The 26,765-nt window shown below is 38.7% G+C and overlaps 1 protein-coding gene across 7 annotated transcripts in view; it reads left to right on the forward strand.

Annotated features, from left to right (window-relative positions):
* The window catches only part of Fbxw7 (F-box and WD repeat domain containing 7), a 164,203-nt gene that overhangs the window by 48,460 nt on the left and 88,978 nt on the right, over window positions 1-26,765 (forward strand). For 4 of the 7 annotated variants that reach the window (XM_036189868.1, XM_036189867.1, XM_036189865.1 and 1 more), the window contains 3 exons: window positions 4,102-4,149; window positions 4,274-4,337; window positions 6,132-6,183. In XM_036189868.1, coding sequence (XP_036045761.1) covers window positions 6,139-6,183 — 45 coding nt within the window. In that variant the 5' untranslated portion in view covers window positions 4,102-4,149; window positions 4,274-4,337; window positions 6,132-6,138. The remainder of the gene's footprint in view (window positions 1-4,101; window positions 4,150-4,273; window positions 4,338-6,131; window positions 6,184-26,765) is intronic. The other 3 variants (XM_036189870.1, XM_036189873.1, XM_036189869.1) reach the window with 2 other exon arrangements.

Genomic DNA, 26,765 nt, shown 5'->3' on the forward strand with positions numbered 1-26,765 from the left:
CATGAGGTCTTTTTAGTAAAAAATTAGATTTTTTTAAAATAAAACTTTCTCATGGCATACAGCTTTTAAAAAATATGTTTGAAGGAAAGGGTAATAGAGTATAGTTCTGTATAAGAGGAGAAAAATAAATTGGCATACACTAAGTTCATTTGTGAAATATTAGAGTAGACTAAATGGGTGAGAAACTTGAGAAATGACCTCTGATGTTTGTCCCAAATAATTTAAGGTCTGATGTTGATGTATTTCCAGTAGCTGCCTCTTAGCCCTGGGAAACACACCCCACGATGCCAGTGGGTGCTTGAAGTCTCACTTGGGATGGAATAGTGCAGATCTCGTGTGTATCCTGTGAAGTTGAGAATTTTCACCCCTCCTGTAAAACAGTGGTTTTCAACCTGTGGATTATCCTTTCTTTGAGGTGAAGACATTCAAAATCCAGCTTTTTTGAAAAATACATTATGTTATTGTTATTTGTAATAGTTAGACTATAGACTACTGTGCTACAGAACACTAGAACTTCTAACTTACCTAGTGCCTGGGAAAATGCTTCATTGTTAAGTATCAGTGTTTGCATGGTTAAGACACAGGGAGAATCTTCATGAACTTTACTATTGATGAACAGTGTGCAGCCATTGAGGTAACTGTACTTACTTCTTCTGTGTTAGCGGAAACTTCCTGCTTCCATTCTTACAGTCTTTCTGAGATCTCTATGTTATCAGAAATCATAAAACTGGGTACTACCCCTCCACAAACCCACAGTCTGGTGATCTATCTATTATTGGTCTTGCCTTTGGTCATTGTAGACTCTCACCTTCAAAGTAGACACCCCTCTCCCTTCTCTCTCTTTCTCTCACCCTCTCTCTATCTCTCTTTCTCCCTCCCCTCCTCCTCTTCCTTCTCCTTTTTTTCCTTTTCTTTTTCTTTTTTTTTTTTTTTCTTCTTTTTACTGAGAGGTACAGATCTCTTTGGGGTTAGAATTCAATAGTTAATCTTTCTCTTTCAGGAAGACAAATTTCTCATTAAGGGGTTTCGTTTTTTTGTTATAGGATACCTGTCCAATTAACACTTACATTAAAGGATGCTGATATTGCTCTTAGTAATTGAAAGACAAGACCTTAAAGAAGTATGTTTCATGCGTGAAGGGAGAATGGAATCTGATTTTTAAAAAACGGACTTAGTGGAAGTGTTTCTGTGGTCCGGAAGTGTCAGCCTGTGTATTGTGTGGCTGACTGTCCTCTCACAGAAACCTCACAGTTCCTCCCCCAGTGCAAATTCTTACATTCTTGTAACATTTTGTGAGTCCATCTCTACTAGCTGCTGGACTGAGGAGAAGCTTAAGTTCGTCAGCGTTGGGGATTGTTGAGGGAGCTTACCTTCAAGGCCTGGCTTTGCCAGATGTCTCAATGCTTACAGGTGTTTGCTGCCAAGTCTGCCAACCTGAGTTCAACCTGTGGGACCTACAAGTGGACAAAGAGAACATACTTCCACGAGTTGTTCTCTGATCTCCGTGTGTCTTGTGGCACTTGTGTGCATACATACACATGCCTGTGCACCTGCCAAACAAACAAACAAATGTAAACAGAAAGGAAACAGGTAACAATCCAAGGCAAACCTGTTGCTGTGAGTTATAAAGGTGTAGGTGTCTTTATTCAAATGTGTTTAAAAAAAAACCTTCAAATTAAAACAAGATGCTAATTTAGTTTAATAGAATTTGTTTACATTAAGAGACAGTCATTAGGTAAATCAAATGGAAAAGTAAAATAAAAAGAAATGAGACTACTTATATTTTAAATAAGGAATCTATCATTGTCAGTATTAACAAGAAATTTAGGGATATAAGAATTTATTTGATAAGTGTTAAAAAGGTTAAAAAGACTTTTCTTTAGAATCATTGATTTAAAAAAATCTTAGTTTTCTTTTCTTTTTTCTTTATTTTTTGTTTTTTTGAGACAGGGTTTCTCTGTGTAGTTTCACACCTTTCCTGGAACTCACTTGGTAGCCCAGGCTGGCCTTGAACTCACAGAGATTCACCTGCCTCCCCCCCCCCCCCCCCCCCCCCCCCAGTACTGGGATTAAAGGTGTGTGCCATCACCGCCCGGCAAAATCTTAGTTTTCTAAACAATAGGACTGAATAGTTGTCTTTAAAGGTTTTACAAATGTGTGACATGACCATGTGGTTGCTGTTAATTCCCTTCTTTATGTGCTGGGTTATGTATTTGTAGAGTGTGTGTGTGTGTGTGTGTGTGCGCGCCACAGTGTATGTTTGTGTGGAGGACAACTTTCAGGAGTTGGTTCTCTCTTTCCACTGTGGGTTCTGGGAATCAAATGAGTCAGGCTTGCGTGGTAAAGTTTTACCTGCTGAGCCACCTCACTGGCCCTTATGTTTATGAATATAAGAAGTGTTAGCAAAACTTGGTGTAAGTGGTGGAGCTATAGCTTAGTGGCAGAGTGCTTGACTTGCATACATGGCATCCTAGGTTCAGGCCCCACCACAGACACCATTCACAGATGGAGCTGTAGAGACCTCTCGGTGAGTGAGAGTGCTTTGCAGCACAAGCCAGAGCCAGCAATGCTCATGGGCCCTTATGACCCCAGTGCTTGGGACAGGGGTCAGTCGGAGACAGAGGATGGCTGTGGCCAGCCAGCTTAGACAAAGAAGCAGCAAGCTCCAGGATCAGTGAGGGACCAAGTCTCAAGGGTGGGTGCTGGAAAAGCAGAAAGTGCCCTAACCACAGAGCCATCTCTCCAGCCCTGGTTGTCAGTTTCTTGATGACTTGAAAATTTTTTCAAAATGTGTTTTGGATGTGAATCTTGGTTGCACATGTCCCTTGCTAGAGTTCTCTATAGTTTGCATGAAGTTTTTTTTTTTTTTTTTTTTAATAAATAATACCTGATTTTAACAATCAATTTTCCCTTGTGCAATTTAAGAATAATCTTTGCCTTATTTAAAAAAGTTAAACCATTTCTTGTCATCTTACAGAAACTTTATTGTCCTAAATTTTGTTTATGTCTCTAATATGCCCGTCTTCCTACATTTCCAATGGTCTGGGGTTGGATGCTGTTAATTTGATTGCTCTTGATTTTAGCACAGTTAGATACAGAAAATCTATTGGTATGATGTACTCATGAGGAAATCTTAAAAATTACACTCTTTATTGTGTATGCAGGTATGTGCTGTGTACATACTTGTGGGGGGCAGAGGACATCTTGCAGGATAAGCTCTTTCATCCTTGTGTGTTCTGGGCATGGAGCTGAAATCTCAGACAGATCATGACGTAGGGCCTTTACCTGCCGACCCATCCTGCCGGCCCAAGCAACACTTTATTTTTATCACCGGTGGTATACTTTCTAGATGGTAACAGTTTGTGTTCTTAGTTAAATCTGGTGAGTCTATAAAAGGAATTTTAAAAGTTTTCCCCTTGACTAAAAGGCAGGCAGTTTTACTTGATACTGAAGTACATTCGTGTCATATGGTATTGATAAAAGATGTGTGTCTTTTCTTTTGAGGTGTTATCTCTAGCCCAGGCTGGACTAAAACTTCCTGTGTAGCCTGACGTGGAACTCTTGATCCTCTTGTATCCACTTCCCAAAAGGGTGGAACCCATATCCAGTTTTTAATGATGGTTAAAAACATGAACTGTGTAGCTGAGTGCAGCTGCTGTATTTAAGCAGATGACTTAGTCGTTAATAAGAGTGATATGATTAACAACGAAAAAGATAGGCCTTTTAAGGTCCAGAGTGAAGTGCCTGGCAATTTAATTAGTCAGTTCCCTAAATATTATTTAGTACTTTTATTCCTAAATCTTTGAACCTAATTAAACTTGGGACTTGACAGAGATGATTTGTAGTATAGTTGTTTTCATTAAATAAGATGACTTAAATCTGACTTTTATAAACAGTAAAATCAATTTGCCAGTTTATATATAACTTTGCTATGGAGAAAATATTTTAATATTGTAAACTTTGCCAGTGTTCTGGAAGTTTGTTAGCTCCCCCATGTGTTATGTATACAAGTTCTTTTTAAGAACATGAAAATTTTGTGTAAATTAGGCAGAGTATGTTTAACTGACATTGAATCATTTTTATTTTCTTTTTATTATTTAGGAACTCTCAGCTATCAAGGAGACTTTTAAAAGGCTCTCTAAATACTTGGTAAGTACTCGCTTTCCCTGTACTTTTGCATGTTCCTTAAGTTGATGCATATTATATTTGAACACCTCTGACAACACTAAGTTAAATTGCAATAAGAATTATTTTTGTTTTCATTTTTACCTAGGTACGAGAATTTCTTCTCTTTATATCTTTTGTGATCCCTCTACACATTGTGTCTAGAAAATCAGGTTAGTAAGCAGGAACAGTAAATTTATGAATTAATAAGACTTTTCCAACCTATGACTATATACTATAGCACATACAGATTTATTATTGTTGTTGTTGTTATTATTATTATCATCCCATTCATTGCTTGACTGTTCCTTAATGTATTAAATCTTGTTTACTACAGTGTGTCAGCATAAACACTATTACTGTGGGTTAGCATCTATGCTATTTCCTAGCTGTACTATTTTTATTTTTTTTGTTTTAAGAGTAAAATGAAAACTTTTGTAGTTACCTCTAATTAAAAATCTGGTAAGTTACCATTTCACTAGGGCAAACTGTTTCTTCACCCCTTGACCCCATCCATGTGTATAGTATATGTATGTGGTATATATATGTGTGCACATGTGAGTACAGGTATGTGTACATGCATGCTGAAGCCAGAGGAAGATGTCAGGTATCTGGCTTTATCACTTTCACCTTATTCTCTTAAGACAGGGTCTCACTGAAACTTTAGCTCACCATCTTTTGGCCAGGCTGGCTGGCCAACAAGCCCTGACAGTCCTTTTGTGTTCCCCAACCCAGTGGTGGCGTTAGAGGCCCACGTGACCCTGCCCAGCTTCATGTGAGTGCTGGGAACCAAAAGTTAGGCTCTCACACTTGCACAGCAAGCACTTTGAGTCACCCAGCCATCTCCCCAGCCTGTCTCTTGTTCCCACTTCTTCTAGGCCTACTCTTTCTCCTAGATAGCCGCCTTTCTACATTTATCCACCATCCATGCATCCACCTACACACATATTATGTATATTCTGCGTATACAACAGACCATAGTTTCTTTTCCCTGAATTTGGATTAATCATTGATTAACATGATGATCTCGTTTCTACCCATTTTCTTACCGTATTTTCACTCATCTTTATAGCTGGGGGGGGGGGGGGACTTTCATAATGTGTATGTGCTGCAGTTTCTTTGTCCATTCATGCATCTGTTATGAATGGCGCTGCCCTAAGTCCTGATGTACAGAACACTTTGTGGTATGCTGACTGGATTCTTTTGGATATATGCCCAGGAGTGGGATAACTGGATCATAGGGAGTTCTATTTGTAGTTTTTTGAAGAGCCTCTGTACTGATTTCCATAGTGGTTACACCAATTTACATGCATTCCTTTTTAATAGTGAAAATTTTTAAAGTGATTGAGTGTTCTACAAAATGAGACAAAATGCTTAGACATCTGATAGTCAAATTCCATGATATAGTTTATGGCTATTTTAATAATATAATCACTAAAAATGTTTATTTCATTAGCTAAAGGAGAGTCCCTAGATACATAAAGAAATATGAAGTGAAAAAACATCCTTTCTTGTACTAAACTGTTTACTGTATTTGAAATAGTTAAGTATTTGACCAGAGGCTATTTCCGTAGCAATTATAGCAAATGCTTACATGCTCAGCAGTTATGATCTTCACTTGTAATTTGTAGCAAATTTAGGAGCATATGATAGAACAAGGATACCTATATGGATTTTTACTACCTTATAGTGTGGTGACTGATTCTGGAGTGTATACACAGAAAGGGGTAGTTTGACCCTTCCTAAATTTGAGTTAGAGCCAACTGTCACCATTATTGACTTATGGTGAATATTGAATTTTAAATGTATTCAGTGGCAGTTTTATTGTCCTATAGTTCACACAGCAGAAAACCTCATCCTTGTATACTGTTGGTGATCCTTGAGTATATTTCAGTGTGTACACTCCTCACGGCCATTCATGCTCAGGCTGCTTTCATTCCCCTTCTTCCCTTTGTCTCTCTCTCTAGGCAATCAATGATGGGGCTTCTGCTTGTGAGAGTTTGCCCGTTTTGGACATTGGTAAAAATGGCACTACACAGTATTTGTTCTTTTGTGCCTGGGTTCATTCACTTAGCACAATATTTTCAGCATTGTATGTGTCATATCAGTATTTAATTCCTTTTTATGACTTTTTAATAGTCATTTGTATGCCACATTTTATTTAGTCATTCATTGGTTGATCCACTTTTTTGGTTGGTAGGAATGTATGTGTTGTGAGCTTTCTTGTATAAGTTTCTGTGTGGATGTCTACTTTTATTTCTTTTGAGCATATGTGAATGGGGTAGGATTGATACTTAGTCCTTTGTGTACCACCTCAAGTATCATTTTATAGTAATACACAAAGGTTCTAGTTTTCCCACATCCTCATGGACAGTTACTCCTGCATTTTAGTCTTCCTAGTTGGTGTGAAAGGGTAGTTCATTGTGGGTGATTTCATGTGCTTACTGATCATTTGTTGTCTCTGAAGAAAGAGCTATTCAAGTTCTTTACTCATTTTTCAGCTTATATTGTACTTTTAATATTGAATTGTGAGTAGTCTCTATAAATTGTGACTACTAGACTTTTATCAAATATGAGTTGCAAATATTTTCTCCTATTCTTTGGATTATCTTTTTACTTTTAAAAAATGTCATTGGAAGAATTACAGATTTTAATTTTGATAGAGCTCAGCATTTGTTTTGTTGTGCATTTTGCATAAAGTTACAAGTTCATTTTAAAATAAGTACTTATTGATAGTCAAAGTCTGTGACAGGCTTTATTACAAGTCCATACAGAACACTGACATGTATTGTATCTCATGGCCAGAGCTCAGTGGAAGCAGTTACTATTGTTTTGTGTTTCAGTTCCTCAGGTGTTTGTTTCCATTAACCTCCTGTTTGACTCTGTGTGTTACAAAGACTATGTTGTTCGTGTGTGGTTGGTATATGTCAGTCAGTGTTGTGTGTGGTTGGTTTATGTCAGTCAGTGTTGTGTGTGGTTGGTTTATGTCAGTCAGTGTTGTGTGTGGTTGGTTTATATTACTTATGTTATGTGAGCGTTCTTTCCTCTATGCCTGATGAGACAGGGTCTTGCTCTGTATCCCTGGTGGGTCTTGGATATCCCAGCTTCCCAAGTACTGGGATTTTGGCAGTTTAATATGCCTGCTTGTGATTTCTGTTCTTGAGAGAAAATGGATCCATCCGAGTGAGATATGTCTTTGTTTCTTTTTGACTGATTATGTTTTTTGACTGGTCATGTGGTCTGGGTGGCCAGAAGCTTCCTTAGAGTATTGCAGACAACACAGGCTGACAGAAGAGCTGAGATGCTGGGAAGAAACCTTGAGGCCAGAGAACATCAGAGGATGGGAGCCATCCGAGTACAGTCTCTACCCAATTCTTCCACTGCCACCGTCAACTACTTGGGCCAGGGTAATGTCCCAGGCCTCAGGCTGAGAAATAGGAAAGAATGGCTCAGAGATGAGGGAGGGGACTGAGGCAGGTCCCCTCACACTGCAGAGGAAACAGTTTGGAGTTCCCATCCACAACACTAAAACCAGAAGTTCCTCTGGAAGAATATAGCAAAGTCCAGATATGCTGTTACATTATTTATATTGTCTGTTTTCCTCCAAAAATTACTAGATCTGTATGGAAAGTAGATATGACTCATTTTCAGATACAGTAAATTAACAAGTGGAAACTGACTCTGAGAGGACTAGCTAATGATTAAAGATTTTAAAATAACTCTGAGGTATCATCATAAAAACAAGTAATCCTGTGTTCAAATGATTGAACAATACTGCAGAGTGAGTAGAGCATAGAGAACATCAGCAGAGATACTGTAAAGAAGCAGCAGAGAGTTTCGGGCTGTCTGGAAGGAGAGCTAATTAAATAAGCAAAACAACTGTTGAACAATGAGGAGAGTCAATTAACTCAGTCATGAAAGCCATCAACTGGAAGGATGGGGGGGGAAGACTAGGGACAGAATAGAGTAGAAGACCTGTTCAAAGAGAGCTGGCTGCGTGCAGTCACAGAGGAGAAACAATGGCTGGTGAGCCTCTTCAGTGGGAAGTGTCTGTCAGCCTACCAAACCAAGAAGCTCAGGCAGTACCACCATCAACGAATCTGCGGTTAGTCACGTAAGTGGTCGAGCTGCTCATTTGCCACCAGTACAGAGAAAGCCTTGAAAGCAGTAACAGAAAAAGAACTTAGCAGAAACAGTGTTGGCTAGAAGATGAAGCGTCGTCATTCAGAGAGCTGGAAGGGAAAGCTGTCACATACGAATTCTGTGACTGTCACACTTAAAAGTAAGAAAACAAAGACATGTTTAGATAGAGAAACACTGGGGTTTCCGATCATCTGACCAGTTACAAGTAACTAAAGGAAATCCATCAGTTTGAAGGGAAATAGCCACCTAGTGAAAGAATGCACATCAATGCTAGCAAGTATGTACTACTGTCATTTTTCTATAAAAAAGCTGCATGCTTTTTCCTTACTGTAAAATAAAAACAACAATCTATAATACTATATTGTTGACTAAATAATGTCTACATGAAAACATTTATCAAATTGTGCTGTTTCTTTTTGATTAAATTTTGATTTTGTTGATTGTTGTTGAGGATCTTTATTGTACTTTTTGTTTATTTGAATGTGTTTCTTGTTAAATATCTGAGAAATGATATACCAGATTGTTTTTAATAATATCACAGATTGATGTTAAATGATATTCTTTATTATATGAAATCTGTTTAAGTTTTAATTTCTGTTCAGGATTCTTAGTAGCACATTTTCACTTCTTAAAATGTGAAGATTTTATAACATAACCCTGCCATTCTGACAATTTCAGGTAGGCAGTTCAGTTACATTAATTACATTCACACTGCTGTGTACCCATCACTACTTATATCCAGAACTTCGCTCTTACCCCTACCAGAAGCTCTGTACCAAGTAAGCAGCAGTCCCCCAGCCCCGTTTCTCTTCTTCCAGCATTGTTAGACTGTCTGACTCAGCTGTCAAGAGCCCTGTGTATTCTTGACACGAGCTGCTTAGACAGCTATTTGTTGACTCTTCTCAGTGTATGATTGATTTTCAGAAGTTTTTTATTCGAAGACCATTTTATATTTTTGCTTTTACATTTCATACCTTTCGTTTTAGAAATTCTTTTAGCATCTCTGTATATACCCTGGCTATCCCATAATTCTTACATAGACCAAGCTGGCCTCAGATTTGCATTGGATCTACTGCCTTGGACTCTGGAGGGCTGTATTGTCAGCATGTGCCACCATGTCTGACTTTTTATATTTTGTTGTTTTGTATTATATTTTGGAAGACTGAATAATGCCTCCCCCAAATGTGTCTGCATCTTAATTTTCAAAAGCTCTGTTGTGCCTTGTACTGAAGGAACTCTGCATATGTGATTTAGAATGTTGAAATGAAGAGGCTAGGAAAGAGGAAGAGATTAGAGAAAGATGCACAAGTAGTATTGTGCTTTGAAGAAGAAAGGGGCCAGTAATCTGGGGGATTCAGTAAGCATTCTGCAGGCTGTAAAAGCAAAGGAGAACAAATTAATTTGGCCTTCAAGCACTTTGGATTTAGCTCAGTAAAACTAGTTTTGAATATGTGATTTCAAGAACTTTGAGCCAATAATCTTACTTCTGCCAGTGAGTTTGTTGTGTAGCCACAGAAGCTAATGCAGACCTTGGTACCTAGTCATGGAGTGTTGCTATTAGAAAAATCCCTTTAGATGTGTATGGGAGAACTTGGGGAATGTATAACAAGTGATAGAATTTTAAAGAGCATGAATGGAGAAAACCTAGCTTGCTTTGAATAAAGTGAAATACAAAAGCTTTGATTGATGAGGCCTCAAAAGGACATAAAGGACCTTGGTTTAAAAAAAAAAAAAAAGCTGGAATTGGGGCAAGAGAGATGGTAGAGCAGTTCAGAACACTTACTGCTCGTGCAGAGGACCCGGGTTAAGTTACCTGCACCCACATTAGGCAGCTCCCGACTTCCTGCACCTCTACTAGCTCCAGTAGATCTGATGCCCCCTCAGGGCCTCTGCAGACACATACATGCATGTGCCCATACTAACACACATGTGCACAAGCACATGCATGCTCTCACACAAATAAATAAATCAAATACAAAGAAAAGAAACGTGGGTGTTAAAGGTACTGCTGGTGAAAGTCACCCGTGGGTATATGTGTGGAGGCTGATGCTGAGTGACCTTCTTTCATGGTCCATTTTATTTTTCAACACGGGGTCTCACTGAATGTAGAATTTCCCAGTGGGTTAGACTGGCTGGCCAGTGAGCCCCTACATCTCCCTGCTTCTGTCTCCTCAGTGGTAGGATTGCAGTTGCATGCTAACCTTTTTACCTGGGATCTGGCTCAGGTCCTCATGCTTGCATAGCGAGCATTTCGCCTACCTAGCCATCTCCTCCGTCTCTAAGTTTATATTTTCAAAAAATATCATATTGCTTGGAGCAGACATCTTTTAGGGCTGGGGCGGGGGTGAAACCCAAGGATTTGCATATACCGGGAAGCTCTCTCACTATCTGTTTCCCTAACCCTGTACATGGTTAGGAGTTTTGCTTTGCAAGACAAGATTTCTCTGAAACTCTGGCTGTCCTGGAACTCACTCTGTAGACCAGGCTGGCCCTGAACTCACAGGTGCTCGCTCCTGAGTGCTGGGATTAGAGGCGTGCACCACCACTGCCCTGCTACTTTGAGACTTCTTTTTGAACACGTGGATATGTAAAAATTTAACTCAAAATTCAGAACTTCCTTGTTTAAAAGTTAAAAATTGAATTTATGATGGAAACAGTTATTTAGCAAAATATATTAGCCCATTTAGATAAACTTATTTATTGAAGAAAGTTACTTGGAAAGTAGAAGTACATTGTTTTTCGAATCATTTTAAGTGATAACATTTGATAATGTCTGATTAGTACATTTGAATTATAAATATCCATATGTTCAGCCTTTTAAAAGGACTTTGTTCTACAGTGGGGTCTTGTTTGCTTGTTTTCGGATGGAAGCAAATGTAATAATAATAACTGTGTTTTTGACCATCACTAAGTTGAAATTTCGTGTTTAAATCTAAAGTAAAATGTAATGCTACTTAGTATGGAATTTCTAAATATTACAGTTCCCTCTTCTGTCGCTTCAGAGTAACTGCACCATGCTCAGTCTTCCAACAGCTGTTTAGGAATCACTAGCAAACTTAAGTTGCTGCTTGTTTCTCTGGGACCAGAATTCCCATGTGTGCCAATTATATTGTTAGCATTTCTTTATTAGTTGAATTTAGAACACTCATTGCTGAAAGTTAATTGTAGTTAATCTGCGAGTTTGGGTAACAAGGCAGAGAGATACAGTGAAAAATACAGACACTGCACAATGTATGTGTTTCTGCTGGACAGTGGCAGGGAATCCAGGCGCCTGAAGAACTTCTTGGAATTAAAATGATGGAAGAAGGTAGGGGCAACAGAGTGCTACTCTTTCTGCTTAGAACTTGTTAACTGGAAAAGACATTTATGAGACAACATGGAAAATCTGGATAGTGACTGGTGTTAATGGTTATGGAAATACAGTTAATGTGATGATATCGTGTGGTGATTCAGTGAACATGAGAGGCATTTGTGAAATTGTGTGTGTATGTGGGAGGGTAGTATGAGTGAATGTGTGTGTATGTGTAGTGCATGTAGGAATTTAGAATATCTGCAAGAAAGAAAAAAGCCAAAGCAATATTGGCAGTATTTTGAGTTGAATATAGTTGTAGTAAATACGAATCTGTAAACCTACTCCTTTTTCTTCTGCATATTGGAAACTTCATTTGGAATGCCCATTCCGTTTCCTGCAGACTGTCTTGCTTGTACTGCTCCTCCTCTCCTGACATTTAAGTGTTCTGAAATATTATACAAGTTTTACTTAGATTTTTCTTGTAGACATGAGGCTTTTGCAAACCATTTAATCTTTTCTCCTGTATTTTTCTTCTTGGTGTGGACCACCATTTATTACAGTAATTATTTTGCTTGTTATGTCTTTTTTTAAACTTAGTTTTGTCTTTGATCCTGGAGTATAAGTTTAATGCTGGTGGAAGGGATTTCTATTTCTTTTGGAATGCCTTTGTTACTTACTTGCCTAGCACATTAGATGCTAGTAAATACTTGAGTGACTGAGTGAACAAGAATTAGTTCTAGAAGACCAAGGACTTGAAGTTCAGTCAAGGATAGAACCAAAGAGAATGTTTTTGAAAGTTAATTGTATGGGGCTTATGGGAACCTCAACCCTGTGGGGGGAAAATGTGGGCTAATATGTACAGATTTAGATACTAAATCACCCACCAATATTTACTATAAAACCTCGATACGTCAAACATTCACCATAGTTCTTACAACGAGAATTCCTCTAAATTATTGTGCCATACTCTTCCCAGTTGTCTTCTAAATGTTACCTGGTTTTTGAGACAAAATCTCATTCTGATTTCCAACTTACATGACAGCAATTCTCCTGCTCAGCCTCTTCACTCTCCAGGACTTCATGCCTATGCCACGGTGACTGGAGACTAGCCATAATATGTTCTTCTTTATTTTTATTTTTAAGATTTATTTTATTTTATTTGTATGATTGTTTTGCCAGCATGTATGTCTTTGTACCACATATATGTTTGGTGTCCATGGAGGCCAGAAGAGGGCATTAATGACAGATAAATATGTGCTAATTGAGAAGAATATCCTATTGCGGAATTGTGTTTGTAGGTTTCTGTGGATGGATGGTGGATGGATAGATGGAGCTGGAGATCTAATCCAGGGCCTTGTGCATGGTAGGCAAACATTTAAGGCTACTACTAAACAAATGGATCCTCTTGTTTTCTCAAGAATTGAAAATTAATTCAGTATGCATACATACAGTATTTAACTTTTTAAGGTAAATTTTGACATGGAGTTACTTATAATTAAGGAAACTGGTTAACTTTATTGAAGTAATCAGGAGGACTAGGAATGTGGCGTAGTGGTTGTTAAGGTTGGAATGAGAATGGCCTGTAGTGGTTCATATATTTGAACACTTGGTCCACAGTAGGTGAAACTGTTTAGGGAAGGATTAGGAGGTGTGCCCCTGTTGGAGGAGATGTATCACTGAGGGGTGGGCTCTGATCTGGGCTAGTGTCTCTGCCTCCAACCTCCTGATGAGTGATAAACTGTCAGCTACTGCCATAGTCCACATCATGATGGTCATGAACTCACCATCTGAAACTGTAAGCAAACTCCCAATTAAATTCTTTCTTCTAAAAGTTGCCTTGGTCATGGTGTCAGTCACCTCACTGCTCTAGAGCAGTAACTAAGACAATGGTAGATTGTAGGCGGAGTTTTCCTGTTTCAGCAGCGCTACCAAATAATCAACACGGAGACTTAATATGAATTATAAATGCAATAGCTCAGGCTTGTTACTAGCCAACTCTTAACTTTAAATCAACCCATATTTTTTATCTATGCTTTGTCATGTGGTTCATGGTGTATGAGCTCATTTTCTACACGTCCTGCTTGGTGTTTGGCTGATGTCTCCCCGCTTCCGCCCTTCTCATCATTCTCAGTTGGGCTCTCCTGCCCAACTTTATCCTGTTCAGCCATTGGCCAGTCATCTTATTAAACCCATTCAAGTGACAAATCTTCACAGTGTACAAAAGGATTATTCCATAGCAGTAGATCACTGTTAGCCATGCTTAAAGCCCTGGGTTTCATCCCTAGCACTAGAGAGAAAAAATAATCATACTTTTAATTTACTCATGATCAAGTATTAATATGTAATGTTCCCTGTAAACAGGCCTGTAGGTAGATTTGATTAAATATTCACTGTCTTTTCCAGAACAAAATTACACCTTTTTTTTTTTGACATTTTAAAAATGTTTCTTTCTGTTGGTTAGACTTCAAGTTCTGTCTGTATGCAACCTAAGGATCAATAGTACATTGAATTAGCTGACAAGGAAGAAAAATGATAAATAATGAAAATGACCATTATTGCTTACATTCTATTTTTGTTAAAACTAATTTAAGAGCCAAGGGATATTGGGGGTGGTAGGGAAAATGAGGCTGATGAAGCATTTCATGGCTGGATGTTTCAGAAGCATTTTATGCTTTTGGATCTTATTTTAGGCTTTGTTTAGAAGCAGTAGTAATGCTGAGGGCTTGTCAAATGCCTTGTTTTCATTGAGAGCAGCTTACATGTGCTTTGAAGTAAAAATACTTGCTTTATTTTTTATTTTATTTTTTTATATACTTCTGAGCATATTGTGTATTTCTTGGCAGTGTAAATTATGTCAAGTGTTAATGCTTGGTGCCTGTTCTTACCCTAGCATGATGCATTAATTTTTTCATTGCCCCTTTTTGCTCCCCTGCTTCCCCTATTTGCTAGAGAAGCTCATGAACAGCAGTTGAGACCTTTTCCTTCCCTTAATGTCTTTGACGTGCATTTCAAAAGGTGGCAGCCTGGCTAGAGCTAGATTTTACAAGTTCTGTTGTTAGGTCACTTTAGAACTTAGGCTGGCAGTCCTTGTGTTTGCCATGTAGTGGCTGGTGTGGCGGCAGCACAGGAAGGTAGACTCCATGGCAGGCAGTACAGCGCAACTGCATCTGGATTTAAATTCTGTTCTGCATACAGTGCCTTCAGCAGGCGAGGAGGAGGTTACTGAATTATTTTGCTTCTTTCTTTTGTAGCTTTTATTTACAGAAGGTTGGGTTTTTGTCCCCACCTTGACGTGCATGCCTGTTCATAGGTGTTCTGGAAAACTGGTTTAGGTGTAACATGACTGTTGAAAGGACAGTGCAAGGTGAAGGCAGAGACAGTAGTGGCTCTTGATAGCGCAGGGAAGGAACTGAGCATGAGACATACGCAAACACAGAGCTTTTCAATGCCACAGGACATAGAATCTTGGAATGGAAGGGATTTTGTTATTTTCACTTTCTTTTCTTTTTTTAAAAGATGTATTAAAAAGAATTGACATTTGTATCTGTTCATTAAGTTGTCTTGAATATGATTATTTAAGAAGACTAATGTATTTGTATTAATGTGAATCTCTTATTCTGGGAATTTAGAAAGAATTGTAATTACCAGATGCAAGTAACTATATGTTATCAGGAAAGGTAGAATGTTTTAAGTATAAACATATTAGGGAATTAGGAAATGACTAACATCTTTAATACTGTTTGCTTATATTTTCAAAGAGGTTTCCAGGTTCTCAAATTTCTCTGTCTACTGAAATGCAAATGACCAAGGGAGAAGATGCAGTGTGAGGAGAGGTCCTTGGTGGCGTTTAGTTATTACCATGCTTATGTACATAGTCACATCTCTTCTTCCCAGTAAACTGAACATCCACGGTAGCAGGGATTGCATGGCTCACCTTGCTGCTCATTTCCTCATTTTCTGTACTGAATTGTTTTGCAGTAGAATTTTATTTTCATTGCCTCTCAGGTCTGAGTACAGTATTCAGAGGGAATTTTTTACTTTGTACATTTTACTCAGCCACCCTCCTGCCCTCTCCCACCACTATTCAAAGATTTGTACTAGCTACTATCCAAATTTTATTTAAAAGAAAAAGGACTTAAGCCTATGTTTTCTGTTTTCCCATTGAATTTGAGGTTGACTATTAAGATTGAGAACAGTAATGTAAGTAAACCTGTAGTAGAGAAGTAAAGTGAGTGAGCATGCTTACTGTGAGTGTTTGGCAGGCTTCTTGGAGAGTCATAGGTCATCAGTTCTGAGTGGTGAGCTGGAAGCCTGTCCAGTAATTCGCCTCTGTTGTTTCTCTGAGCAGTGCTGCAGCAGTTCTGAGTCCGAGTCTTTCTTGAACAGTGTGTGGGGACAGCAAGGGGTGGGGCTCTTTCCGGTTGGCTGTTGAAATTTACAGAGGGAACAGGTTGGATAGGCTGAGCTGAAGGTGTAGGCAAACAGATCCAAACTGATGGAAGGCAGAAAGAGTGGTTGGTATGTTTCGGGGTGTCTGGAGTTTGCTCCTTTGCTAAGTTCTTGAGCTTTAATATAAACACTGGAATATTAAAGCACTTTACATTTTTGTGTAGTAGCAGGAGACCTGATGCTTTGCGCAGATTTTCTTGGTGATGAGTTTGTGGCTGTTATCTTCTGTTGCTATGAACTTGATTTTTCAGTTGTTTCTAATTCATTTTTTTAGCAGTGTTTCTTCCAGCCAGAGAGCTGCAGAATGAGTCAGTTAGCTAGTTTTAGTCTATATGGGACCTTACTAGTTGTGATTTTTTAAGTCAAGTTCTCTTTTAATGATCAAGTCCATGTGTGGCTGTGGCTGCATCATTATTTCTTTTTTAATGAAGAGGTTGTGTCGTTCGTCTTGCTGCTCCGATCTCTTCCCTCGTAGCCATACATCAGACCAGTTGCAGAGATTTTCCATCGAATGTCCCAGGCAACCAAAGGTAACTACATAGATTTATTTCCAAAAAAATATACAGTTAAAATGCCTGCATTATTAGTAGGACCAAATGATTAAACATAAAAGACCAATTAAGATGTTCTTAGCAGTTTTCTTGACCTTGCAGTAGCTATCCAATATCATTTTGTCATCATCAGATTGTGGCAGTGGAAATGTACTGCAGTAATTGATTTTGTAATAGGATCAGGTGATTTACCAGCGGCACTGAAAACCACTTGCTTGCTCTGACTGTGGAGCACTCTAATGGATGTTGTGATTGCAGCCCGGAGTTGCTTTGAGACTGCTGGCCACCCACAGCAGCAGCAGTAGCAGCATTTATTTCAGAAATCAGAAGAGTAGTAGGCTTCTCTTGTTTGTTTTCTTTGCTGTCAGTTTTACCTGAGTGCCCCTGTGAAATCTTAGAGAGTATGGTTTTCTTTTTCATCAACCACTTCGTAAAAAGTTTATTGGTATGCCTGGCCTTAAATAGAATAAACCACAGTCTTCTCTCTCCACTTCTGAACTCAGCATCAACTTACTGTGGTAGTGACATGAGAACACATGTCTAAACCATGAGCTTCTGAAGGAGGTAAAATAGTCTTAACACCTGGAAATCTCATCAGGTTCCAACTCTAGCTGTATGACAATATTGGGACTACAGGAAATTATTGACCCATAGAGTTACTAGAAACTTTGTTTTGTGTCTATTTTTGGTGTTTTGATTTCTCAGTGGTTTATTTAGGAAGTCTGAACTATATCATTTCTTAGGAATATCAAGAAAAGCAGTAAGGGCTATTGTAATGTTTAAGGATACAGCAAATTAATATAAGGACTATTGTAATGTTTAAGGATAAAGGAAATTAATAAACTTGATATCCAATATTATTTAATATGCAAAATTTACAAAATGACTATATCTGAATAATTTTTTTTTTGGCTTCCTATGCCTTTAGAGCAAACAATTGATTACAAATGTAGGCATACAAACTCATTCTTAGAATGCACCTGCTATTGTAGGGAGGTGAGCTCCGTGCTGATACCTTGGCTGTGTACATTGGTAATATGTACATGATGATGTTATTACCATTTAAGATTTGCTCTAGGGCATGTCTGAATTCAATATTTATTGAAAATGTTAAATGATGTACCATCAGCAAATCAATCAGATGTTTTACTGTAGTATTGTACATTAAAGCTCCCTCCCCCAGCTTTGTATAGTTGATTGAGCATACCTGAAGAGAAATAAGTGCCAATGTGTGACTGCTTGCTTAGAATCATTGTGAAAGGTAAAGGATACTGTTACTATTCTGCAGTGTGATAGTGCTTCATTTAAAATTAAATGGGAAGGGCTGGAGAGGTGGCTCAGTGGTTAAGAGCATTGATTGTTGTTCTTCTAGAGGACCTGCGTTCAATTCCCAGCACCCACATGGCAGCTCACAACTGTCTGTAACTCCAGTTCCAGAGGACCTGATATCTTCATACCAATGCACATAAAATAAAGTTAAATAAATTATTAAAAAATAGAATTAAGTGGGAGATGTATCTTGTGAAGTTCTAGACCCAGTTGAGCAGCCTTTTCTAAAGAGTCCCAGATCAAGCATTTAAGACCTGGATTTTGTCTGACTAATTTGATGATCTTGGTCAAGTTACATATGTATGAACACTTTAAGGTCCCTTAAAATACTCATTCAAAAGAAATCAGTTTGTCCTGTCAGTGAGAGGTACCTATAGTACTGGGGCTTGAAGCTGTAGAAATTGGAGTTAAGTGGAAGGAATTTGGAATTTTAAAGAATGAATTTGTAGGCAGTATCGATACCTCATTTCCCTATTCATGTCTTTTTCTTTTTGTTAAGAGTGCTGTTTTATCTTTTTGATACCTAATATTCTCTAAATAGGATATTTGTCCCATAATTTATACTAGTATTTAAAAGACCAGACCTGGGGTTAAATTCTGACACTGGTGGATTTTTTTTTTCTTCCTAAGCACTCTAATGGTGATAATGTTAGGTCTTTTGTTTAGTATTTAACATGATAGTTTTTAGTGATTGTGTTTAGAAAGGCACTGTTGTTTCTAGTGCTCTGGCATGTGTGCCTGGTATGTAAGTTGTGTGGAGGCTCCTTTGTTGCTTAGGCAACCAATAGGACGTTGGATGAATTAGTGCTTTCCCGGGATGGTGATGTACTACTGGAATCACATTTTCCCTTCAATGTTTCTTTTGGACCAGGCTGCTCTAGTAAGGACTTCTGTGTCAGTCATTTCATTTGTGAGATGAGTACTCTAATTTATTTTTTATTTATTTTTTGGCAGGTGTTTGTTTTGAGGCAGGGTTTCTCTGTGTAGTCTTGACTATCCTGGAACTTGCTCTCTAGAGCAGGCTGGCCTCGAATTCACAGAGATCTGCCTACCCTTGCCACCGACCAGCCGATATTTTTAAGACAAGGAGACTGAGCTTACTAAGGTCTCGTAACTTTCCTAAAAATCAGACAACTAGGAAATAGTATAACCAAGGTTGAAGCTCTACTTTAAAGTACTTTCTTTGTGATAAGAAATATTGCAATAAGACACAATATTTTCTTATACATTTCAAGAATTTTACCTTGCAGTTAAGCCATAACTGCAGAGATTGAAGCAAATGTCTAAAGATGCTCTCATTTAGTATTTATGTCTTGATAAGAAGGAAGTGGCATGCTGACGTCTTAGTGAGCAGTCACATGTATGTGGTAATTCATCTTAGAAGCACACCATACTGTGTATCCTTTTCTGGAGTGGTGCTTCCAGGATCGTCTGGATCTGTACCACTCAGAAAGGAGGGAAAGTAAAAATGAGGGCTGGCGACCTGTGCTTGGTGTGCAAGCTTATGGACCTGACATTGATACCTGGTACCCATGTAAAGGCCAGGTTGTAGCTCCCAGCACTGGGGAGGCAGAGACAGGGCTCCTGGGATTTGCTGGCTAGCTACTCAGGTCTGATTGGCAAGCTTTGGGTTCCAGTGAGAGACCCTGTGTTAAAAACAAGATGGACTGTGCCTGAAGAGAAACAACAGCCCAGCTTGTTCTCTGGCCTCCCTCCAATTGCACAGGCATGCATTTACAGGTGTGTCGACACACACAGTGTACCACACCTGTGTATATACACATGCACAGTATATTAGTAACCATTGGCAGATGCTGTGTAATGGGATATAGGAATCTGTTGTATAAAAAATGATTTCTGTGTATGAGTGGGTATATGGTGCATATGTGCAATGCCTACAGAGGCCAGAGGAGAGTGCTGGATCACACTCTCTGAACTGCTTCATTTGAATGCTGGCCATTGAACTCATGTCCTTTGCAAAAGCAGGATATGCTCTTAACCACTGAGCTGTCTGTCTCTCCAGCCCTGGGTTCTTTTTTAAAGAAGTTTTTTGTGTCTTTTGAGAAACATTGATACTGAGAACATACTCTCATTTATAACTTGTTTTATATGTTGTCTACAAGTTTTCTTTTTCTTAATTGATTTTAATAAAGAATCAGATTTGTAAAATCATGCTTTGTACTGTTAATGGTGTTGAGATAGAATGAGCAATCTCATATACTGATAATTATTTATTTCAGGAGCATGTTTAAGAAAGAGTAAAACTTCTGGTAAACCTTGACTCAGTAAATCTCCTAAAGGGTGTCTTCTCCTCACCCCAGTATGATCTAGTGATTTAATGTAAAAATTGCGGTTTAGTAAGAGTAGTGTATGCCATGCCATGCTCTGCCCTGTGCTAGGCCCTGGGCATTTTGAACATTTTATCTGTTTTCATCATTACCTAAAACATTTATTGGATAGAAGCCTCACTTAGAATTTATGAGCCCTTGAGACTCACAAACTTGATGAGATCACACTAATTGGTGGGTAGGGTTTTACCTCAGTATTACATAACTTCAGGGCCCACATTCTTATCCCCAATATTGTCTTAGTTAATTCCATCTGAAATTGTAGTGTTCAAAATGTGGTGAACAAGGGAAACTTGTAATATAAGGCTTCCTTATTCAAATTACATAATGAACAATTTCCATTTTTAGTCAACCATTGTTAGATGCCTGCTAATGAGGACGATTCATGTGCCATTCTTGTCACTTACTGGTAGCTGGATCACAGTTAAATTCCTGTGCAGACAAACCACTGCAGATATGGAACAGACAAGGCAAAGATTGCTCCATAGAGGTTGGTGAGCCTGTTACTGTTAGGAAAGCCGACATTGGAGAAAATAAGTTAGATGCTGTGGGAGCTTGAGGCTGTTAGGCCTGCTTTAATGGCTTTGAGAGAGCCATCTCAGAAGAGAGCAGTGGAGAAGGAGCCAGTGATTGGTTTTCCACATGTTCTAGGAATCTGTCCTGGAATCAGCCAGTGCCCTTGCCTCCCATGGATGGTTTATCCATGTGGTGAGAGTGGGGTGGCTACCAGCCCGAGGAGGGCATTCAGGACAGGGAGGCTGAAAGCAGCATTACATTCCAGAGGGAAGGGGCTAGTGCTGCTGAGTTGATCCATGAATTGGGCAGTGGTGATGGGAAAAGCATGTTTGAACAGGAGTAAGTAACAGGTTGGAGCAGTGGACTGAGTCCAATGCCACAGATTGCACTTTTAGCTTGAGAAGTTACTAGTTTTTGTTTGTTTGTTGGTGGTGGTGATATTTTTTTGGGAAGGTGATAGTGGTGGAGGTGTTCAATCCAAATGGCTACTCTGGATATTACAGTAAGTCCCCTCCATCTAAGACAACTACACATATCTCGTGCAGAACTTGGCAAGAGTTATTGGTAATTGGCTTCCATGGGCATGAGTTAGGAGCAGTCTAGAAAGTGGCATCTTTTAGAACCTAAGACTAGAAATGTTTTGGATATTCTTTAGTCATATTTTTAGGGGACAAATGTCTGAATTCTTAAGGAGGACTTCTTAAAATTTATTTATTTACTCTTTATTCTAAAATAGATGATTAAGATTGACTAAAAACCATTGTTGACTTTCTAAAGACATCTGGATATGATAGCATCTGCCTGAAATTCTAGTCTGGAAGTTAAGTGAGGAGGATTAGCCTAGTTGGGCTACCTAGTGGAGCCCTGTCTAAAAACAATACAAAAATAAACCCAGACACTAAATGTGTAAGCAACAGGTTTCATTTTAAAAAGAGAAATAAGCCTGGGAACAAAGGTCTGTAGTGGTTGCTTCTGTATGGGCCAGCCACCCAAAGAGCACCTTTAACATGGGTGCAGAGCAGCTGGCAAGTCCTTAGTTACTCAGAGATCAGAAGTCAAGACAGTACACTTTCTGCTCACTGCAGACTTTATTACTGACTTTTGCTTCTTAAAATTTTCATTCTATGATTTGAGTTTTATTAAGAAGAAATTGAAAAGAAAAGTTAAAACAAAAATTAAACCTGAGCAGTTAAATTGGTACAGATTTCTTCTTTGTGAGACTTCACTCATTTCTCTTGGTTTTGTGTTGACATTTAAGAGTTGATGTCAGACTTGTGCATGTTCATAGGAGGACTGAGTGAGGTTAAGGAGTTGGAGCCTTTATGCAGGAGGGAATGGCTAGTGGGTCCAGTTTCTGGATTGGGGAAGGTGCTCAAAAGAACTAATGTCCGTTAGTTTGGAAATGTTAAGGGAAGACACAGGGAAAAGGAAGGAGTTTAAAAAAAAAAAGTAAGTGTTGAGATTGGCACATCACCTGCATTGACAAGTACCCATCCTGACAATGCCAGTCATCTCAGGAGTAAGTGGTAGTGGTAGTGTAGTGGGCTGAGTTCTAGTCACTTACAAACATTTTATTCTATGTAGGTTGTACTTTTGATCCTTACTTATTAGTGTTTATCAGTAGTGGAAATTGCTCTTAATTACTGCTTATATTTATTTTCAGTAAGAAAGGTATTTGTGTGTTCCATATTAAATTTTTTGCAGGGACCAGATGTGGTATGCCACATGCCATTAATCCCAGCATTTGGGAAGCAAACACAGATGGATCTCTGAGTTTAAGGCCAGTTGGTCTGTGTAGCACAGTTCCAGGATTACCCAGGGCCATACAGTGAGCTCTCCAGCAACAACAACAATAAAATTCTTACAGAGAAGAGACATGCCTCATAGTGAAGCTTTTGATTTTCAATGAAGTAAATTTAGGAAATGAAGAAAGAAAAATAAAGTTTTGGAGTAGTTATTGACCTTAATCCCCAAGCCAGAAGCCAATCCAGACTATTAGAGCAGAGAGCTTACACTGACAGAAAAACCAAAAATGGTATCAGTGACGAAGTGCCAAGGACATTATCTGTCTATTGGGAAGGATGTGATTTGGGGCAGGAGGCGGGGTTAGAAGCAGTTGCTCACAGTAAACAGGTGTTACTAAGTTGATGGACGTCTTCTGTTAAAGGGGCCACTCTACCTCCTGGACCCTAAAGCACTACACATGCTTCCTCTCTTAGTCCTTGCTTAAGTGACCCCATAGTTCACAGCATCACAAATGGTACATTTGAAGAACTTGTTGATGCAATTTGTAATAATTTGTATGGCCAAAATTAAGTTATGAATCATATTGAAGGTTTGAAGTATATATTGTCAACAGATTTAAATGCTGAAGTCAGCTTTATTATTATTCAGCTTAGTGAAACAAAAGAGTTACCTATAACCAGGGATGATGTACACCTCTTTCTCCTTGTTAATTTTGGATTTTCATGAAGAAAATGATTTCAATTTTGCTCTACAAAAGGCTAAAGCGATGACTCCTGGGGGAACACATTATTTTAATGGATGGCGTCTTTGTCATGGCATTACTATAAAATCGATGAAACTGACTCAGATTCCACTTTTTAAAAATGGACATCATACACCAGAATTTAAGTTTAACTTGACATAAAGGGCCAAGCATTATAATTACAATCTGCATTTCTAATTTTTATTTTATTTTTCTGAATATTTCACTGTAACCATCTCTATTAGTGTTCCTTAAACCACAAGCTGAAATGGGCATTATTTGAGGCTGACTGAACGTGATTGAAGTGTGCATCAGGAATAAACTTCATCTCAGTGTAGATGGTCTTTACCCCATCCATGGTTGCAAACCCTGAAGAAGTAAAGCTAGCTCTAAGTAAAGTACTTGACAGCTCTGGACATCCTTGAAAGCTATAACACACGAACAGTTTTGTTACATATGGTGCTGCAAAGATCACTCAGTGGGTAATGTGCTTGCTCCATAAGCATGAGGACCTGTATTTTGATCCCCAGTATCCAGGTAAAAAGTAAGACCTGGTGGTATGTGCCTGTAATCCCAGGACTGGAGGGGTGGAGATAGGATCCCTGGGGCTTGCTGGCCAAGCAGTGTAGCTAAATCGGTAAGTTGTAGGCTCAGTAAGAAATACTGTCTCGAGTGAGAACTTGGGAGGCAGAGGTGGGTGGATTTCTGTGAGTTCAAGGCCAGCCTGGTCTACATAGTGAGTTTCAGGCAGCCAGAATTTCTTAATAGAGAGACCTTGTCTTAAAAGACCAAAATAAGTAAGGAGAGAGTGATATAGGGAAGGAAGGGAAAGGAGGGATGGAGGGGGGCAGGAGGGACAGATTGAGAAAGATACCTAATGTTGACCTATACTCCCCACGTGTATACATGTGCAAGCATGCCTGTAGTACCCATGCATAGACAAGCATGCATATGTTTCACATATATACAAATAATAAACAATCTATCTTTCTCTGAAAAAGGGCAAAGTTCTGCAAAATCAGGCTCTGAAAATAGGAATATGGCATTCAGAAGCTTCTGCAGTCTTGAATTCTGTACCACCAACAACCAGTAACAGTTCTAATAAGTCACCAGGTAAACAGGACCACCAGTGTTGGTTCTGAGTCTTAAGATTTAGGACACACTTGGGATACAATTGATGAAATTAATAAAAATATCTAGGATATAGTCTTTCTTATCATTGCCTCATCCCTGTAAAAATAAATGTGGAGGAAGCATTTCATGTCTTTACTTGTACCCAAAGCATTACTATGGAGTTTATTATGGAAAATCTAGTAGCTGAAGCCATTAGCCAGCCTGTAGTTATCCTTTTCTGTAGATTTTTTATTTTAGACCATTTATTTGTTTGTTTGTTTAGTGAATATTTATGTGTATGTGGGTGCATGCATGCCATGGTGCATTTACAGAAGTCGGTTCTTCTATTGTTCTTTTCTTTTCCATATTTATGGAGAGTGAACTCAGGTCATCAAGCATGGCAGCAAGTGCCTCTTTGGCCCCTCAGTTTTATTCTTAATGTTATTATATATTAATAATGCCCTTTTAGTGAGAAAACTTTCTTCTGATGGTGTTGGCTAATTTTTATGTCCTCTTGACATAAGCTGTAGTCATCTGGGAAGAAGGAATCTTTGCTTCTATAGGACTGATTTTTAGATAAGTCTTTAGGGCATTTTCTTGATTGATGTGGCAGGGTCCAACTTACTGTTGGTGGTACCATACCAAGGCAGGTGAGCCTGGATGCTGTAAGAAAGCAGGCTGAGAAAGCCAGAGAGAGCAAGCCAGTAAGCAGCACTCTTCCATGGCCTCTGCATCAGCTCCTGCTTCTAGGTTGGTTCCTACTTGGTTTGAGCACCTGCCCTGATTTCCCTCAGTGCTGACCTGTGATGTGGAACCGTAAGCTGAAATAAACTCCTTACACTCCTAGATGCTTTTATCATCATGGTAGTGGTGATGGTGATGATGGATGGCAGGAAGCTTTTAGTCTGAATTCTTCCTGAGTCAGACTTGCACTTGAGAGTGCAGGCTGCTGCTGCATTGGGGGCTGTGTCAGCACTTCTGCTCACACCTGTGTGCTCCTTTCTAGTAGCTCAGGAAAATGTTCTCCTAGCTAAGCTATAGTACTTCGATACAGCAAGTTCATTGTTTACACTGAGACATGCCATTTCTCGCAGTCTAGACACAGCATGCCGAGTTTATCCTCTTGTCATTGTGTCAACTGTATGAGTTTTCTTGCATGACAGTTTATAAATTAATATAAAGTTAATCTGGTTATTATGTAGTTAATTCTCTTTCGTTTTTCTTAAACAACCATTATATTATCATTTTGATAAAAATGCAGCAACAAAAATTAATATTTTCCTTTCCTTAGCTTGTTTTCTGGTAGAAGAAGAAGTCTTTCTAGAACTGAGATTTGTTCCCATCATCTGTGGTCATTTATGTCACAGCCCTGTTCCCGGGATGCTAGAGGACACGCATAGTAGGTGTATGAAAGAGGCTCTATGGCTTGGTAGAGGCTATTGTGCCCTCTCATGTTTTGCACAGTCAAGAGTTAGAATTCATAGGCTTTGACATTGCAAAATGCCTGACTTCCACTAAGTTTTAAACCATCTTACAAAAATTGCATATCCAAACTTGTTTATACTAGGCAATGAGCTTTGAAAAGTTCTGTGCTGTTCTTTTCCCAGTTGTTATATTCTAGTGAGATAAGTTCTATGCTGTGGTTCTTTTCATGGCTGTTATACAGAGCCGGGCGGTTGTGGTACACGCCTTTAATCCCAGCACTCAGGAGGCAGAGGCAGGTGGATCTCTGTGAGTTCGAGGCCAGCCTGGTTTCCAGAGCGAGATCCAGGAAAGGCGCAAAGCTGCACAGAGAAACCCTGTCTCGAAAAAACTAAAAAAACAAGCAAACAAACAAACAAACAAACAAAACCCCTGCAGTGTGTGTGTGTGTGTGTGTGTGTGTGTGTGTGTGTGTGTGTGTGTATTTAGTTAGTTTCACAAATAAATGATGTTAAATGCTGGCATGCCATTAGTACTTGTGAAGAAATGTATAAAGAATTAAAATGTGAAAAAAGTATACTCTGTAAATTATAGCAGGCATGTATTCAAGTTGTAGGGCCTTGCCAAGGAGCAAATTCCATGTTATTAGTTGTTGAGTATCTAAATCAATCATATTTGTGATATATGACTAAGCTGGATATTTGTTTCTCCCATTAATATTTATTGAATTTCAAGTGTAGAACTGCACACTCTCAATCACATAAGATTTCTTCCTTCTTGGGCTTGATAAATGTAAATAATAATCTAATTCCAAGTAATTGATAGTATAGAGTACTAAAGTCCCATGTAGATTTCAAGCTATCTTAAAGAAATGGCAGCTTTTTGGTCATAGATCAGCTTTATACAATAGTTGGTTTTTTTGTTTGTTGTTTGTTTGTGTGTTTCTCATG

The sequence above is a fragment of the Onychomys torridus genome, chromosome 6, assembly GCF_903995425.1.
Source record: "Onychomys torridus chromosome 6, mOncTor1.1, whole genome shotgun sequence".
Lineage (NCBI taxonomy): Eukaryota > Metazoa > Chordata > Mammalia > Rodentia > Cricetidae > Onychomys > Onychomys torridus.